The sequence below is a fragment of the Ambystoma mexicanum genome, chromosome 2q (genome assembly GCF_040938575.1).
Source record: "Ambystoma mexicanum isolate Mex_15411 chromosome 2q, UKY_AmexF1_1, whole genome shotgun sequence".
In the NCBI taxonomy this organism is placed as follows: Eukaryota; Metazoa; Chordata; class Amphibia; order Caudata; family Ambystomatidae; genus Ambystoma; species Ambystoma mexicanum.
In genome coordinates this window covers 310428403-310446375 of record NC_090924.1, presented here as the reverse complement: position 1 = coordinate 310446375, position 17973 = coordinate 310428403, and the positions used below count along the sequence as shown (strand labels likewise).

The 17973-nt window shown below is 47.3% G+C and overlaps 1 protein-coding gene across 1 annotated transcript in view; it reads right to left on the bottom strand.

Moving 5' to 3' along the window:
• LOC138568695 (uncharacterized) overlaps positions 1-17973 on the bottom strand; it is a 1243988-nt gene that overhangs the window by 396925 nt on the left and 829090 nt on the right. The window contains exon 84 of the mRNA XM_069646472.1: positions 413-503. Within this exon, the coding sequence (XP_069502573.1) occupies positions 413-503 (91 nt within the window). The remainder of the gene's footprint in view (positions 1-412; positions 504-17973) is intronic.

Sequence of the window (17973 nt, the reverse complement as noted above, 5' to 3'; positions counted from 1 at the left end):
GCCAGACTTCAAATCTGAAGACAGCTAATTACAAAGGCAACCATCCAACCTGTCATTTAACAAGACATGTAAATCCCAATGAAAACAGGATGAGAGAGATCAAAACAGCCGTCACTCTTTGTGGAAAGATGGACACTATGTTCAGCCAGGATGAAGAGCACAACACACGCCAGGAAGTGGCATATAAGTGCTTCTAAATGAATCAGCAGATCAGGAGTTTGGAGAAGAAGGACATTTACTGTACTATATTTATCTACCAATGTCATTTTCTCCACTGCACACTCTGTACCATTAGTGTTAGCACTACCAGATGACACATTCACGTCACCTATGTGACATACCTTCAAAATGATCTTGAAAGCCACTTTCACTGCAGGTTATATCACATATGGCTGGGAATTATAACACTTACCTCAGGGATTGTTTGCAGTGTGCTACTCTTTAAAGCCCAGGCAATGCTGCCCATTTCACTCAGTGTACTGTTAGTCCATGTGCTGGGGTCTCTGTATGGAGGATAAGCAAAATAGTCATATGAAAATTGTGCATTTGACCATTTGTCATTACTGAATATGCTATAATCCAGTCAGTAGTTCACTGATCGTTTGACAAAAAGTAGATTGCATAGGGGCTCTGGCTAACTTGAATGAGCTATTTACAATTTCATTGTGACATAACACTGCACGTTAAAATGTGTCCTTTGTTACAATACTACACAAAGGCTCTTTTTGAAGATTTTATTGTGTAAAAGCAACATCATCTTTTTACCTTTGCGTTCAGCCAAAGCAGTTAGCATCCTTCTGCAAAGCCTCCAACACCATTCATTTTTTTAATGATTTTCTTGTATGGGCATTTGTGAAGGGTGGATTTATAGTCGGAGACAGACTAGTGCTAAAATAATATTTATTTTTGGCTTAAGGCAGCAGATGCTGAAAGAAAAACTGTTAAGTCCTCCCGGTTATCTTCACCGGTATCTTGTCCTCCTGTAATACAACGGCGTTGGGCCTGGCTTGGTCCTATCTCGAGCCGCTGTCCGGATAGGCCCACCACTCTGGTTCGCTCTCCTCTCTCCTCCCCGTGTCCTGTGTAATGAGAACCACCCATTAGTCATCCTGGTCGCTCTTTTATCACAGCCGGAGGTATCAAGCCCCCACCAATCCCTGAGGGTTTGAGTTAGCCCCCTTTTTATTGGTTCCTGGGACATGGTCCCACCTCTCTTAAGGGTTGCCATCCCAGTGTGTTGCTCTTCCCGATCCCCTGGTGGTGGAGGGCGGTGGTGTAGGCCCCGTTCCCCTGCTGGTGGAGGGCGGTGGTGTTGGCCATGCGGTTGTGGCCGCGACGCGTAGGGACGCGTCCTGAGGCTGGGCCCTCCCCCCCTGCAACGTGCAGCTCCAGCAGCGTCATGAGCAGCACGGGACCAGCGAGCCGGGCGCTGCTCCCCCGTATCCCGGCGCCGTCGTGAACACTGCTCCCCACCCCCCGGACTGGGGCGAACAGGTGAGTGACGAGCGGCCCCGCCGCGGCTGCACATAGCGGCTTCCTCCGCGGCCCCGCCGGGTCCACCCGTAGCGGCTTTAGTCGCGCGGCTAGCCTCCGCGGGTTTTCCTTTCCCCTCACTGGCCGCGGACTCGGCAGCGCCTCCCGACTCGTGTGGGCCGGCTTCACGCCGCGGCTGCCGCGGCACCATCCGAGGCGCTGCTGCTTCACACATCCCCACCCCAATCCCAGGCCGTTCGGGCCAGGGTGAACACCTAGACAGATAGTCAGCCACCAGCTGAAACCTGGCAGGTCTGTACAATGTGACGAAATCAAATGGCTGAAGGGAGAGAAACCAGCGGAGGACCCTCTGGTTCGTGTCCTTATGTTGGGCCAGCCACTGGAGGGGTGCATGGTCGGTGTACAGAGTGAACCGGCGACCCAACAGATAGTACCGGAGCGAGTCAACAGCCCACTTGATGGCCAAACACTCCTTCTCAATGGTTGAGTAAGCCGCTTCATGGGGTAACAATTTCCGACTGATGAAGCACACCGGTTGCAGGCCCTCCCCATTCTTCTGCGATAACACAGCTCCCAGGCCCTGGTTTGAGGCGTCCGTTTGTAAAAAGAAATGTTTCTGGAAGTCCGGGCAACAGAGGACCGGGTTGGACGTGATCCTTTGTTTTAGGTGTGCTATGGCGTTCAAGGCCTTCGGGTCGTTGGTCAGGTTGGGATTCCCCTTGAGTCTCAATGCGTCCGTTAAGGGAGCGGCTATCGAGGAGAAGTCAGGGATAAATCTTCTGTAATACCCGATCAATCCCAGGAAAGCTCGTATTTGTTTCCTGTTGGTAGGAGTCGGTATATCTTGGATAGCCTGTGTTTTGGACAACTGCGGTTTCAGCACTCCCCCACCCACTATGTGGCCCAGATATTTGGTTTCGTTGGTTCCCATCGTGGTCTTCCTGGGGTTGATATGTAGGCCTGCCTTCTGTAATTCAGCCACTACTTGTTCCAGATGGTTCAGATGCGATTCCCAGGATTGGCTGTATACCACAATATCGTCCAGGTAGGCAGCGGCGTATCCAGTATGTGGTCTCAGTATGATGTCCATCAATCTCTGGAATGTGGGGGGAGCCCCGTGGAGACCAAAGGGTAGGACTTTATACTGATATAAGCCTCGTGGGGTGGAAAAGGCAGTTTTCTCCCTGTCCTGGGAGCGAAGGGGTATTTGCCAATAGCCCTTGGTTAAATCGAGAGTGCTTAAGAAACAGGCTGCTCCAAGGCCCTCCAGGAGTTCGTCCATCCGAGGCATCGGATAGGCTTCGTATCGGGACACCGCGTTCAATTGTCTGTAGTCCATACAGAAACGAACCGAGCCATCCGGCTTAGGGACAAGCACTATGGGTGATGACCAAACGCTGACCGAAGGCTCGATGATGTCCATCCTTAGCATCTCGTCCACTTCGGAATTGATGATGGTTCGCCTGGCTTCGGGTATCCGGTAGGGTCTAAGCCTCACAGGTGGTCCGGGATCTGTTTTGATGACATGCTCAAGCACATCTGTTCTTCCAGGTAATGCGGAAAAGGCGTCAGCATAAGGGGACAACCGGTTCCTGATGTCCGTCTTCATTTCGAGGGTAAGGGTGTCTCCCCAATTGACTGAATCTAGGGTATCAGGAACGGTGTTCGGGATCTCGTCCGGTTTGGCTTCCTCTATGCATACAAAGGCGCCCAGAAGAGGCTCATTCCATTTTTTTAGAAGGTTGATATGATAGACCTTTTCAGGGGTGGTACGATCAGGCTGGTGTACCCGGTAGGTTACTGGGCTTAGTACTTCCGTGACCTTGTACGGCCCTCTCCATCTAGCCAACAGTTTATTGGTGCTAGTGGGCAGGAGTACCAATACCTGGTCCCCTGGGTTAAAGGTTCTCATACGGCTCCCCTTGTTATAGTTTCTTTCTTGTGTTGTCTGTGCACGTCCAAGGTTATCTTGGGCCAGGGTACGAAGTGCGGTTAGGTGTTCCTTTAATTCCTCTGTATACTCGGTTAAAGACACTTCTTCTGTGGTTTCCCATTCCTCTTTAACCAGGTCTAGTATTGTTCGAGGTTGTCTCCCAAACAAGAGCTCGAAGGGAGAAAAACCGGTGGACGACTGGGGGGTGTCTCTTAACACCATTAACACTAGGGGAATCACCCGATCCCAGTTTTTTCCGTCTGGTCCCGTCACCCTTCTTAACATCTTCTTGATTGTTTGATTATAACGTTCTACCAGCCCATCAGTCTGGGGATGATATACTGAGGTTCTCAACTGGTTGATCTGGAACTGTCCACATACCTGTTTTAAGAGGGTCGACATAAAATTGGTCCCCTGGTCGGTGATTATCTCGGAGGGAATCCCTACTCGGGCAAAGAATGGAATTAGCTGGTCGCATAACAACCGGGCCGATGTTCCCTTTAGGGGAAAGGCCTCGGGGTATCGAGTGGCGTAGTCGACTACGACCAGTAAGTATCTATAACCACGGCTGGCTGGTTCCAGGGGCCCCACTATGTCCATGCCGATCCTCTGGAATGGGATTGAAATGAGGGGCATTTTCTGTAGTGGTGCCCTTGCGGGTAGAACCCCGCTAGTCAATTGGCAGGTGGGGCAGTTCTTGCAGTGTTGGGCGACCTCCCCATATATGCCGGGCCAGTAAAACCTCTTTAGTAGGTTTTGTTGGGTTTTAAGAGAGGCCATGTGACCTCCACAGGGATGGTTGTGGGCCAATTGTATCACTATAAGTCGATGGCTCTTTGGTAGCACCAGTTGTTCCTTCATGGCGTCGTCGTCACCCTTATACCTTCGGTATAGGAGACCTTGTCGCAGTAGAAACCCTGGACCTCTGGCGATGTTGGGTTCCCCTTCCCGGGCGGCCCTTTCTCTGGCCACTCGTAGGGTGGGGTCAGTTAGGGTCTCCCCCCTTATGGTGTCTTCGTTGTCTTCTAGCTTCCAGTCGATAGGCCGGGTCATATAACTGGCCTGACACCATGCCATCCGGGTCCTCCTCTTTCGCCCGGGTGGGGGTTCCTGGGAGACGGGGTCGGTTCCTGTAACATCGGATTTGGACGGGGACTGCCCCTCCCTGGCATCCCTTAATGTCTGACCGAAACCGGGGAGGTCGGTCCCAATTACCACCGGGGTTGGGAGACAAGGTAGGACGGCAACCCTCAAGGGAGAGGAGGTTTCATTCAAGTCAATTACTACATCCTTCATCGGATAACATTTGGTGTCCCCATGAATGCATCGGATAGGTACGGTTACATTAGGTAAGCAGGGAGCGTTACTCACAGTTGGTGATATGTCGGTCTGCCTGCTGCCGCTGTCCAAAAGGGCACGTGATGGTCGGCCGTCGACTCGAACGTCCACCACATATGGTCCTGGGACACCGTTCTCGTCTATCGGGGTCAGATAGCCGATGTCCATGGGTTCGACTGTTCTTCTCCTGGGACAAAACCGGGCTATGTGGCCCCACTCGTTGCACTCATAGCACTGCGGTTGCTTGTAACCAGAGGTCGGTGCTGGGGCCTTCTCCTCGTTTCCTGGTCTCTTGTCTTCGGGTCTCCTGTTGTTCTCATCGGGAGGTCTCCATCTTATGGGTAAGGCTCGGTTACCCCTAATCATATGGGGGTCGGATATCGGGATGGCGGTGCGGGCCGATACCCCTGTAGCTGGTAGTCGGAAGTGGCCTGCCTTCTGGTATGCCGATGCAATATCCACGGCTTCGGTCAGGGTGGGTTGATGGTGTTGCCTAACCCATTTCTGCATCTGGCCGGGCAGGGCTTCGATGAATTGTTCCAGAATGATTTTATCGATTAGGGGTTGGTTAGCGGGGTTTGGAGCCGACAACCACTTCTCTGCTAGGTCCTTTATCCTATAGTACAGCTGGCGTGGATTCTCCCCGGTCCTGAGCCTGGTTTCCCTCAGTCGGATCCGGTAGGCCTCGTCGTCCAGGCCCAAGCGGTCTAGTACGGCAGCCTTGATCTCCCCGTACGGCGTGTTGCCGTTGGGGTTTACCGCCTGATAGGCGCCCTGCATCACCCCGGACAGTAGGGGGGCGACATACTGACCCCACCGGTCAGGAGGCCACTGTGCGTTTCTGGCTATACGTTCAAAGCTCGTAAAGAAGAAGGCGGGATCCTCTCCGTCCTTATACTTTTGTAGGAGGGCCGAGGGCACCAGTGGTTGGTTTCTAGTGCTGGCCACTGCATCGGTGAGACGGGACATGGCCTCATGCTGGTTGTCCTGTGCGGTGGTCAATATAGAGCCTTGCAGCTGTATGGCTTGTTGAAAGGCTTGCCGATCCGCAGCTGCTTGTTGGGACTGCAGTTGTAGCATCTGTTGCAATTGTTGTTGGCCCTCAGACAATGTCTTTATCAATGACTCCATCGCGCTGTCTAAAATCCCACCTTCGTCGCCAGTGTGAAGGGTGGATTTATAGTCGGAGACAGACTAGTGCTAAAATAATATTTATTTTTGGCTTAAGGCAGCAGATGCTGAAAGAAAAACTGTTAAGTCCTCCCGGTTATCTTCACCGGTATCTTGTCCTCCTGTAATACAACGGCGTTGGGCCTGGCTTGGTCCTATCTCGAGCCGCTGTCCGGATAGGCCCACCACTCTGGTTCGCTCTCCTCTCTCCTCCCCGTGTCCTGTGTAATGAGAACCACCCATTAGTCATCCTGGTCGCTCTTTTATCACAGCCGGAGGTATCAAGCCCCCACCAATCCCTGAGGGTTTGAGTTAGCCCCCTTTTTATTGGTTCCTGGGACATGGTCCCACCTCTCTTAAGGGTTGCCATCCCAGTGTGTTGCTCTTCCCGATCCCCTGGTGGTGGAGGGCGGTGGTGTAGGCCCCGTTCCCCTGCTGGTGGAGGGCGGTGGTGTTGGCCATGCGGTTGTGGCCGCGACGCGTAGGGACGCGTCCTGAGGCTGGGCCCTCCCCCCCTGCAACGTGCAGCTCCAGCAGCGTCATGAGCAGCACGGGACCAGCGAGCCGGGCGCTGCTCCCCCGTGTCCCGGCGCCGTCGTGAACACTGCTCCCCACCCCCCGGACTGGGGCGAACAGGTGAGTGACGAGCGGCCCCGCCGCGGCTGCACATAGCGGCTTCCTCCGCGGCCCCGCCGGGTCCACCCGTAGCGGCTTTAGTCGCGCGGCTAGCCTCCGCGGGTTTTCCTTTCCCCTCACTGGCCGCGGACTCGGCAGCGCCTCCCGACTCGTGTGGGCCGGCTTCACGCCGCGGCTGCCGCGGCACCATCCGAGGCGCTGCTGCTTCACAGCATTATAGGCAACAATTAATCTGGGAAATATTATCAAATATCTTCAGGCTGAACTCTTGAAAGTCTATGTTGGCTAGTGAACCTTTAAGTGTCATGCATGGCAAAAATAAAAATATAATAATTTCATGCACATTCACATGTTCAAAAAGTCTAATAAAACATGTATTACACAAAAATAAATATGGCAACAAACCCAGTATCATTTGGACCATTATAATGCTTTAGAAATTTAGAAAACGTTTAACTTGTCTATTTTACACATACTGAGGGAACGTTTCAGCTAGTTCCTATATACTTTAAGACATAGAAAACCTTATTGATGAAATACGCAATATGCATGGCTAAAGTGTTTGCATCATCTAGAAATCTAGAAAAACAGACTTCGAAGTTTGAGTGACGGGAGCATGTGAACATTTTTGTCCATAGACTAACGGTAGAAAATGTCCAAGTATGTCTGCATGACTTTTAGATCAGGATAAATATGGAAGTCATCCTTAGGAGGTTTAAGAGAGGGTTACGTGGGGCATGTGTAGGGCAGTATGATGTCTGATGGGCTGCTTTTATGATCAGGTGGGACTCCATTGATCCTTAGAAAATATGTGAGGACTGAGCTAAAAAGTCTGCAAATGAAGTGATATCAGGGAAACTAACCAGAAAATGAGTCTGGAGAGACTTTTGATTAAAATAAGAGTATGTTCAACAATGAGCACAAAATATTTATAAAATGGGATTTAGATCAATGTGTCTTCATTGAACTCCCATCCATAGCCTTCCAAACACTGCTTTTAAATGAGCCAAAGTTGGACTTTCCCTTAGAGCCTACATTGGTTTTGCTGTTGCTAGCAGGAGAGCTTTTATACATTCTCAGTACTGCTTTTCCTGATAACGGTGAAGCCTGCAGAGTTGGGGACATCACACTAGCCCAAAGCATTTTTTAATGTCCATTTTATTAATGTATTAAACTAATCCCCTGCAGACATCTTAGCACCTGAAATAAGCTGTATGTCTGAGATTCGACCCCCCCCCCCAATATAATTTGTGAAAACCCAGGTCAGTGATGTAGAGACTGAGCAAATGTAATGTAATTTTAGATAACGAGCAAAATCGTAATATACATGAAGATAAACTAAATTAAAGTGTTGAAGGTGAAATATCTTTTTCAATCCCTTTGAAATGACAAAAAAAAAGCATACGACTGTTATAAAATTACCCTCCTTGGTTGTAAAACTTGAGGACACTGTTAAATTATGTTTACTGCTCTTGCCTCCAGTGAAATTATCACTGATGAGGCTGGCAGTATAAAACTAAGCACAGAACAGCCTTTAAATCCACCATAACCCTTGTCACCCTGCCAATCCTTGAATGCATAAAACAGTTGGAGAGTGATACCCTCATCTTCTAAGAATACTGTTACATGATTTGATTGGTCTAACCAATCCCGTTTAATGGAAGAACGGCCTACTGTGGTGGGTTCCTGGAACTCCACATCCTGATTTGTGGGGGTTGTGGAACGCTGACGTTGGGGTATGCCCTGCTGCTAACCCAAAGGGTGGATGAGGCTGAACACTGCAGACCTTCTACCTTCCAAGATATGCAGTGCTACAATGTTTGAGACCGCATATATGGAAGATCCTGGCAGGGGCCACATGTCCCTGAATGCTCTGTGCGGATCATTGGCACTCCAAGGACTGGAGTGTCATTCGAATGTGAACTGCAAACAAAATCGGAAGAACACGTTTTTACCTGAGACAATGAAAGGCAGGAATGGATTGCAGAGACCTAAATACAGGGAAGCAGGCATGGGCCAGTCCCATGCAAGCCGTGAAACCACATGCCTGCAGAAAAGAAGACCAAGATGGAGCCACATTCTGCAGATGCCTTTAAAGACTTGCCAGTCCTCATTTGTGATGAGGAAGAGTGCTAGTCCACCGATCAAAACCAGGATTGCCATAATAAAGCAATAATTTATGACATTAGGTTTCCCCAAAGGCTGACCAATCAGTGGGCAGAATTCCAACCTGAGTAGCGGTCAACCAATCAGGGGAATAATTGAGAAGCAACCCTAGCCCCCCTAAGCTGACTCATTAGGAGGGAGAATCCCAAAGGAAGAACACACAATTCTCCAAGCTCCCTTGATACTAAGGAGAAAGTCTGAAGGAAAAGCGTGTGAAAATCCTTGCTGCCTGGAAGGCAAAACTGCAGCATTGGAGAAGGGATGGAGAAGAAAAGCAGATGATTTTAGAAGCGTGCAAGCACTGGAAAGAAAAAGTGACTCAGACTATGGGCCTCATCACATGTTTTCCGGTATCTTGCCAGTATTACGGACAGGATAACGGTAAACTGTAATACCGTTTCCGCTACTTGGTCTGCCGGAATTACTGGCAGATTCCAAGTGGCGGAAACGCAGTAAATTCCCATTCCATAGGTCTCCATTGGGGGATTTGCCAGTATTACCAGGCTGGTAATACCAGCAGTATTTTGCCGGTAGGGTGGCGGATATACCTCCAGCTTAGAGCTGGAGGTAAACCCACCACCCTACCGGCAAACTTTATTACAGCACCGGCACACTTCTAATGTGGCCCAATATCACCCACTCTCAAGGACCAGATCCAAGCACGTTAAAAAGGGGCCTGAATCAACTAGCGTTTTTGCAAGGCACTATCCCAACTCCCTATTAGAAGACTAACTATTGGATAATGTAGAGAGATTTTAGACATGTAAGACATTCAACCCTTAGGTTATCACCTCCACCTGAAGACAGGCATAGAGAGTAAGAATCTACCTTCTGTAGATACTAACCTGGGATCAGGGACACCCGGGCTAGGGTGGAGGTTCTACAATAGATGAGAGAGAGAGAGGGAGAGGGACAGCATAGGCCCCACAAAATCTTCTGTAGAAACCGTTGAACTGCCTCTGAGACGGAGTGATTCTTTAGCCATCTGCAACACACCATACAACAAACAAATATGGGATGCAAACCAACAAACCCATGAATCCACACATTCTTCACTCAGCAATGAAGAGCAAGGGAGGAAGAAATGGCTGGAGCCTGGTTCAAAACCCACATACCGTGCTAATGAAGATTGTCTGTGACAAGGAACTGACTAGAGACTTGAAGGGCCTTACATAAGTTTGACACACAGCGGATTTAGAGGTATTCCACAGCATGTCTTTGAAATTCTGTTCCAAAAGACTGAATGTTAATGTTTATGAGACAGAAGCAGGGAGAGGCTTGGCAGTCTTGGCTCACAATGAAAATGTAATCCGGGAACAAGTCACTACTTGGTGCAAAGGTTACACAGAATCATGACGTGTACGATTACTGTTCCCAAAAAGAAAGATAAAGTGAGTTGCCAAGCCAATCGATGAAGAATTAAAGTAAGAATTTATGAATGACATTATGATATATGTATTGCCAATGGACAGCTGAGGGATGGAAACAGAATGGAATATGTGTGTTTAAGAATTGCCACATACAGACGAAGAATGTCCTCATTAGTCTGTTTGTAAAATATTATTCGATTAATGGTGAGGCTCTCTATCTATTAAATGATGCAAGAGGAGAATTATACCTTACACTGGCATAACAAGTAATCAATTGTGTTGTTGTTGTATTGTTTATTCATTTATAAAGCGCACCGGGCCGTCAGGCATCTGGGGCACTTGTATGACATGTTTTGGTTACAGTTACAGCATAACATGAAAGATACAAGATAACAGCAGTATACAAGGATACTTTACAATAGTATATAAATGTGCATAAGGTACAGTGATAAATATATACATGTCAGTAATGTCAGTACAATAATATAGATACATTTATCCAGGTCATGGAGCTATACGTCAGCGGTCATTGGAATGTAACCATTGTTTAGCATTGGTTTTGAATGAATGGAAGGAGGGCGAGGCTCTTAAGGTGTCCGGAATTGAGTTCAAGAGTTGTGCTGCCAAGACTGGAAAGCTGGATCCTCCAGTTCTTTTAAGTTTAAAGTTAGGGATTCTGATACTAATGGATTGTGCCTTTCAGCTAGGACATTCAGATGTATGCTTGGTGAATTTCTCTGTAAGGTATGCTGGTGCTTTGCTGTTGAGGCAATTGTATGTTAGGTTTAGTGTTTAAAGTTTAATTCTGTCTTTGATGGCTAGCCAGTTGGAGGATCTTTTTTGGTCAGATATATGCTGACCTTTGGGAATGCCTAGGTCTGTTCGTAGGGCATTATTTTGGAGGGTTTGAAGTTTGTTGGTATTATGTTTACTGGTGCCTAAGTAAAGTGTGTTGCAGTAATCCAATTTGGATAGGACTAGTGCCCGTGTAATCGTGGTGCAGCTTTCAGTGGTCAAAAATGGTTTACATGCATAGATTAATTAGCAGAAGCTGTGGCATTTACTTGCTTGTTAAGGTTGAGAGCAGAGTCTAAATAGAAACCTAAGGTTTTTACTTCCTTGGCGACTTTATTCTTAATACTGTCAATGGTGATGCATTTGTATTGGTGAGGGAGTTTGTTTATTTTACTGGTGGACCCAATGATTAGGAGTTCGGTCTTTTCGTCATTAAGACATAGACCGTGGGTGGCCATCCAGGTTTGTATGATTTGGTAAATTTTGTTTATAAGGCTTGTGTCTTTGTGGTATTCTCCCTGGAAAGGGATGAGGATCTAGGTGTCATCTGCCTAATTAGTGTATGAGACACCCAGATTGTCCAGTATATCAAAGAGCGGCTTTCTAAATATATTGTACAAAGTAGGGGAGACACATGACCCCTGTGGTACGCCACATGTGATAGGTACTGGGTCTGCTGCTGAAGAGGGCGAAAAGACTCTTGTATTCTGATCACAGAGCTTGGCACACCTAAGACTCTTATGGTTCTATTATCTAGGAAAGAGTTTATCCAGGTAGTCGCCTCTATGGAGAAGTTAGCGGCCGATTTGAGGTGGTTACATAACACTTTGTGGTCAACAAAATCGAAAGCGGCTGGCAAGTCTAGGAGTAGTAGAATGGAAATGTCTCTTCTGTCTTTTCGCTCATCTAATTGGTTCTTGAGGTCGAGAAGGGCCGTCTCAGTCCCATGTCTTGGTCTGAAACCAGATTGTCTAGTGCCTAATAAGCTGTTAATCTCCAAATAAGATTGAATCTGTAGATAGGCAGCTCTATCTAAGATTTTAAGGAGGAATGGTACTTTCGTTATAGGCCTGTAATTGGTCTGGACGCTAGGGTCCAGGTTAGGCTTTTTTAGGAGGGGTAGTACCCATGCATCTTTCAAGGAAGAATTAATGAAGGTGGTAACGAAAGGAACTAGGTCCTTTGCAGCTTCTTTAATGATGGAGGCTGGGCAAGTATCCCCAAGGCATCGGGAAGGTTTAAGTGAAGTAATGATACTTTCAGCTTCAATAGTGGAGATTGACCTGAATTTGAATTGGTTGTGTGGTTTAGTTTGATTGTTGGCAAGTTCTTGCAAGATGGCTTCTTGAGTAGCAAGCACGATCTTGTGGAGGGAGTTTTTTTTGGCTGATATTTTGTCTTGTAGCATGGTGATTTTATTGCCTAGGGCATTTTGGATGTTCGTGCACCAGATTTTATTTTTGGTGCACAAGTCTATAGGCGCAATTGGGGATTCTAATTCTCTGAGAATAGAGATTTCCCTAGTGCTTGAATTTGCTTTTTTGATTCTGTCATTAAACGTTTCTTTTTTAGTTTGTATGATTTCCTTTTTGTATCTGTTGGTGAGGGAGGTGAGGAGATTTTTGTTTTTTGTTCTGAGTCAACAGGTTTTTTTTCCAACTAGTTTCTGCCTGTCTTTTAGGCTGGGGGTAAACCACGTGTTGAGATGAGCCAGAGGTTTTGCTTTGCTCAATTTCAAAGGCGTGATGGTATCTATAGCTTTGTTGATAGTATTATTGTACAGATCAACCAGTTCTGTAGGATCAGTAGACATATAGGAGGGATTGGTAATGGGATGGATCAGCAGTAGGAGGTTTGTGACTGTTATATTCTTTTTACATCTGGTAAGGGCAGGTGGTGTCATTGCTTTAGTTGCATTGGTTTGAGGGATGTCCTGGATGGTGAACGAGATCAGGTAGTGATCAGTCCAAATGCATGGTTCAGTGGCAGTGATGCAGGAGGTGCAGTTAATATCTGCGAGCCAGTCCAAGGTGCAGCCTTTGGAGTGAGTGGGTCTGTTGTTTCCGATGGTAAGGCCAGCTTCCACAATGGTGTTTGCTAGGATGGTGGCATTGGTATCTTTAGGGTCGTTGACGCCCAGGTTAAAGTCGATAAGTAGGATCATTTGTGTCCCAGGTTTGGCGTTAGTGTTCAGAAGAGATTTTTGTCTTCTTCAAATGCTCCTAGAGGGCCAGGAGGTCTATAGATCATATGCAGAGTATTGATGCGTGAAGGGGATATTCCCATTTTAACTGAGAGTAACTCCGCTGAGGGCAGTAGCATAGGTTCTATCTCTTTGATAGTTAGGTCTGATTTGCAGATGAATGCTAGGCCGCCCCCTTTGGATGTTTCTCTATCTCTTCTAATGATAGTGAAGTTGGTTGGGACCGCTAGCATCAAGGCAGGACTGGCTGCTTTGTGGATCCATGTCTCAGTGACAGCTAGGAAGTCTAGTTGGTTGGAAGTGATGATATCAGCAATTTCTGAGTCATGGGCTACAAGCGATCTGGCGTCAATGAGGCCTCCCTTAATGATATAAGTTTCCTTTGTTATGTTCCTGGTAGAGCTTTTGCTGATGGTAGTGGAAGTTCCTGGGGAAGTGGTGCAGGAATTCAGTTTAGGAGTAGGTTCAGATTTGGAGCGGTTGTGTGAGGACTGTATAGGCTTCAGTTGGAAGCGGCTGTTTATGTGGGCTGATGGTAGCTTGGACAGTCTGGATCCTAATCTGAAGTTTCTCCATTTGGTGGAACAAGTCTGGCTAGCGTTGGGCTTGTTGGTAGAGTGTAGAATCTGCTGGGATACATAAGAAACTTGTGTACAGTTACTCCTGCTGCTGGTTAGCTTTTGATTGAGGATGAGAGGCGGTAGGAAGTATGTGGGTTTAATTAAGTTGGATGGGGGTAGTGGTTTTCCTATGTATGGTAGGATGGCTTTTACGTGTGCTGCGGTGATCTTCACTTCCCTCAATGTTAGACAGACAAAACAAAGTACAAATTAAATTCACCAGTCATTCATTTCTGATGAAAACATGCTATGTTTTAGGCTTTCACAAAAGAAAAATGTAACTCCAATTTGATTCTGCATGTTTTCTATCATGTGAAAAAGAACGCAATACATTGGGTCATTTGAATGTGAGTGTTCCATAAGGAAATAATATGCAGAAGGTGTATTACAAATCACAAGAGGAATCAACTATATCTATGAACAGACCAACATATTGTTTGATTACAATTACAAGTAAAAATGGCTAAAATAGACCATTTTCCTTTTACATGCAACACTGAACGTACGTGACTTGCAAATGAACCAAAATGTCTGTTTTGTGCAAATGTCACCTTTCTTGAAAACAGTTTCCAGGCCCATTAATATACCAGTTACATCAGTAGAGCAATATAGCCAAAACAGCTATGTATACTCAACACAAAGGCCCTGTTTCACCCACCTTGCACACTTTAATACTTGGGAGATATTGTATCTCATGTTTTTTACCTGTGCCCAGCTACGACCTGCGTAACTGATATCTATTGACCGTTCTTTAATATTTATGGTCCTCATTTCGAGTTTGTAAATCTGCTGATTTACTGCCAAACTTGTTTGCCGTTACTGTCACTCAGTCAGGTAGTATTACCACTGCATTACGAGTAGTGGTATGGTGGTGTAAATCCCCATTTTCGGAGTCCATAGGACCTTATGAGGATTTTTGGCGTATTTACTATGAGCGCTAATACTGCATGGCAAATATGCAGATTTTTGGAGTTAAAGTGGAGGATACACTGCAACTTTCGAAATTCGCTGATGTGGTAAAACCGCAACTTTTTTACCAAACAGCTGAACTTCTAATGAGGCCCTATTTATGTTACCTTTATGTTAACTTTTTGCAATGAAATTATAATACAAATACTAAATTTACACAGTGTTGACCGATTGCTTTGAAAAACTATATTTTGAGAAAAAAAGGAATCTATTTAAGGAACAGAGAAACACTCTGTAGATATGCATTTGACATGAGTGTCTTCCGCCTTTCCATGGAGATGCTTAATTGCACAAATAGGTTGTGAGGATGTTTTTCTCCGGCGACTGCATGCGTATATGCAGAGAATGTGCTATTATCCTTCTTGCAAGAGCATTTAAATTTAACTTTAGAGACCCATCTTGTCCTATAGCAGCACCATCATGAAAAAATGACCTCTTTAAAAATGGCCATCAGCAAACAGAAGACGAGCACACCCGACGAGTATTCATCAGAAAGCCCAGCCACATGATTGAATGGCTGCTCCTGAAATGCAGCTTCCTCCAGGGAGCCGGCAGGCAACACCAGCCCCCTTTAAAAGCTGACTTTTAAGGCCTGTTTTCAAGACCCCTGTCTTGCCCTGTCATGCCGTGGCTGCCGTACTCCCCGTAACCATGTCTGCTGCTAAACCCGTGATCACAAAACCTGACTACCTGGGACACATCGCTATTGCTTCAAAACGTCTGCAAGAAGTGCTTCAACAACCTTGCCAAGGTAAGAAGAACTCCTGCTCTTCCCCCCATTTAGTTTGCTTGTTTCACTGCATTACTGCTTCCTCAACCAATTCTCACTACCACCCCCAACGCACTTTCTTCCCACCCTGCTCTTGGCCAGTAAAGTGGAACCCTGTTTGGCTATGGTCATTCCACAATGGGGGACTATGCATCTACCCCGCAGGCATCTACACCCCACATTGCCTCACGCTTGCTTACTCCTACTTTACCTCAAATTAAAATGTTCTGCTCGCTCCATGGCCCCCCTGCCGAACACGGCCAATGTGACCCACCACTCCTCTGCCTGCAATTGTATGGCATTGACACATTCTTATTCCAGGAAAGCCCCTCCAGCCCAAGCCCACCTCCGACCTCACCAGCCTACCTACACCAATCAAAGAGTCGCAGCACATCTTCCATGCGCCTGCTCTATGACCCTCCCTCGCCCTACTCCATTTCTCACCTCTGCGCTCATCATTCAGGCCCTACCTCCAGCACTACCTCACAGGACCTCGCTTAACACCATCAGGCAGCTTCCACAGTTGTCCGGTCCCCTCACCCTCTCCCACTGATCCTGCGGCGCTGGCAATCCAACTCCTTCTCCCTTCCTACCTGCTCTATCACATGGACACTCATCTCTGTATCTAGCAACACCAGCCATGACTAAACACACTTGTATTCTGATCAAGGAGCTTGGCACACCTAACGTTATGCCCAGTGCTTCCATACTCAACAAGCCAGATTCCTTATGCTGCACGATGTCTAGCCCATTGGAGTCATGTGCAGCCATGATGCACCCCTGCCCCACTGCTACTGCCAGCTTTACCCAATGCGTTAGGTTAAAATCCCAAACAGCACAGAGCACGCTCAGCCTCTAGTAACAACCTGCCAAAGAAACAACACCAGGCGAGCGCTAGGCACATCCCTTGGGTCTCAGACTGATGCTGACCTGGCTAGTTCACAGACATTGCTGCTATTCCTAACTGCTCTGAGTGAAGTGCTAAAGCGTGTCCCAGGCCCGTGTTGGCTGTGAGAGTGGAGTGTTTTCCCAAACCTCTCCAATACCCCAACTTGGCCCTGGTTGCGAGGGCTGAATGCTATTAGAGCGCCATTCTCAACCCTCTACAACTTGACAAGTACGATGGCCTGTGTCACGTTGACCACTGAGGTAAGTAGTGTTATTGTGAGCACTGAGTGCCTTTGTGCTGAGCATTCTCTGGGAAATACCTGTTTTATTGCCCTGAGTGTCGAAGCTGGTTCACGCCCTCTGGACACTTACCCCTTTTGCCTTTTGTGGAGCTTGCCGCTAAAACTTGAGGCTGCAACGGTGTACATAGTGTTTTACTTATTCTTTGACAGTGTTTTCTTTGAGCCTCAAGTTCCCTTACCTGGCAGAGACTTCTCAATAACCAGAAGCCAGTCACAGACACAAGCGAGGAATGGGTGACAGACTCTGGCTGCCCCGCAAGCAATTGAGCGTGCCTCGCCTGGTCTAGTTTGCAGGGGGACTGTTGTGGGTGTGGGCGGTATGAATTCTTGTGAATTTAATGTTCATTCTCTATTTTTAATTGCATGAATTTGCACATTACATTAATGTATGTTTGCACCAATAATCAAATTAGTGATATCATATGAATGAATTAACTCTTCTATATAATCAAATAGTTACTTTTCAATTTTACATTAAAGTGACATCCGAATTTAATAGGGCTAATCAGATTGAGATTGATTCTAGAATAGGGTTTTATGTATATTTTTGTTTTTCCAACAGTACATTTTATTAGACATTTCAACATAAATGTACAATGACATCAACATAGCATTCATCAGTACCACCAATTGAAACATAGAGCCAACAACACATTTTTCCCCCCTGTGGGGGACGTAAGGGAGGGGGAAGTACTCTGTGTGTCCTCCTCGATGGGTATAGGTTCCGATTGCACACTCTACCATGGGCGTAATCATGGGGGGGGGCAGGGGGTTTTGTCCCCTCCAACTTTTGTGGCATGCCTTTTTGTCCCCCCCATCTTTTGGAGGGAGGGCAGGGGGGGCGCAAATCATCAATTATGTAATTGGGACAGCTCAAGCCCTGCTGGGGTGCCCAGCAAGGCTTGCGCTGTCTCATTACTTAATGCTGAGATGCCTGGCAGCTGCGCTGCAACTCATTCAGGGCTGGGATTCCCTGCATGGCTCAGTCCCTCATCCTGGCTGGCATGACTCATAGTCACCAGCCAGGTTGCTGAACTGGGTGTTGCAGGGACTGTCGCCTGTGCTGCCACGCTAGCAGCAGCACTTCCAGGGGCCGCGGCTCAGAGAATCACTTTCCAGCTTTGTGTTTGTGCGACACACAGACAGGAAGTAGGAAGCTCATTCAGCTTGCTGGTTTCTGTCTGGAGGTGCGTGAGTGCGAAGAGGTTAGGTCGGTGTAGCATTAGACGTGGCCCGGGAGGCATTTCAAAGCATTTCAAAGCAGAGCAGAGGTTTATTGTGTTTGTGTATGTTTGTTGGGGGGCTGGGCTGCGGGCTGAC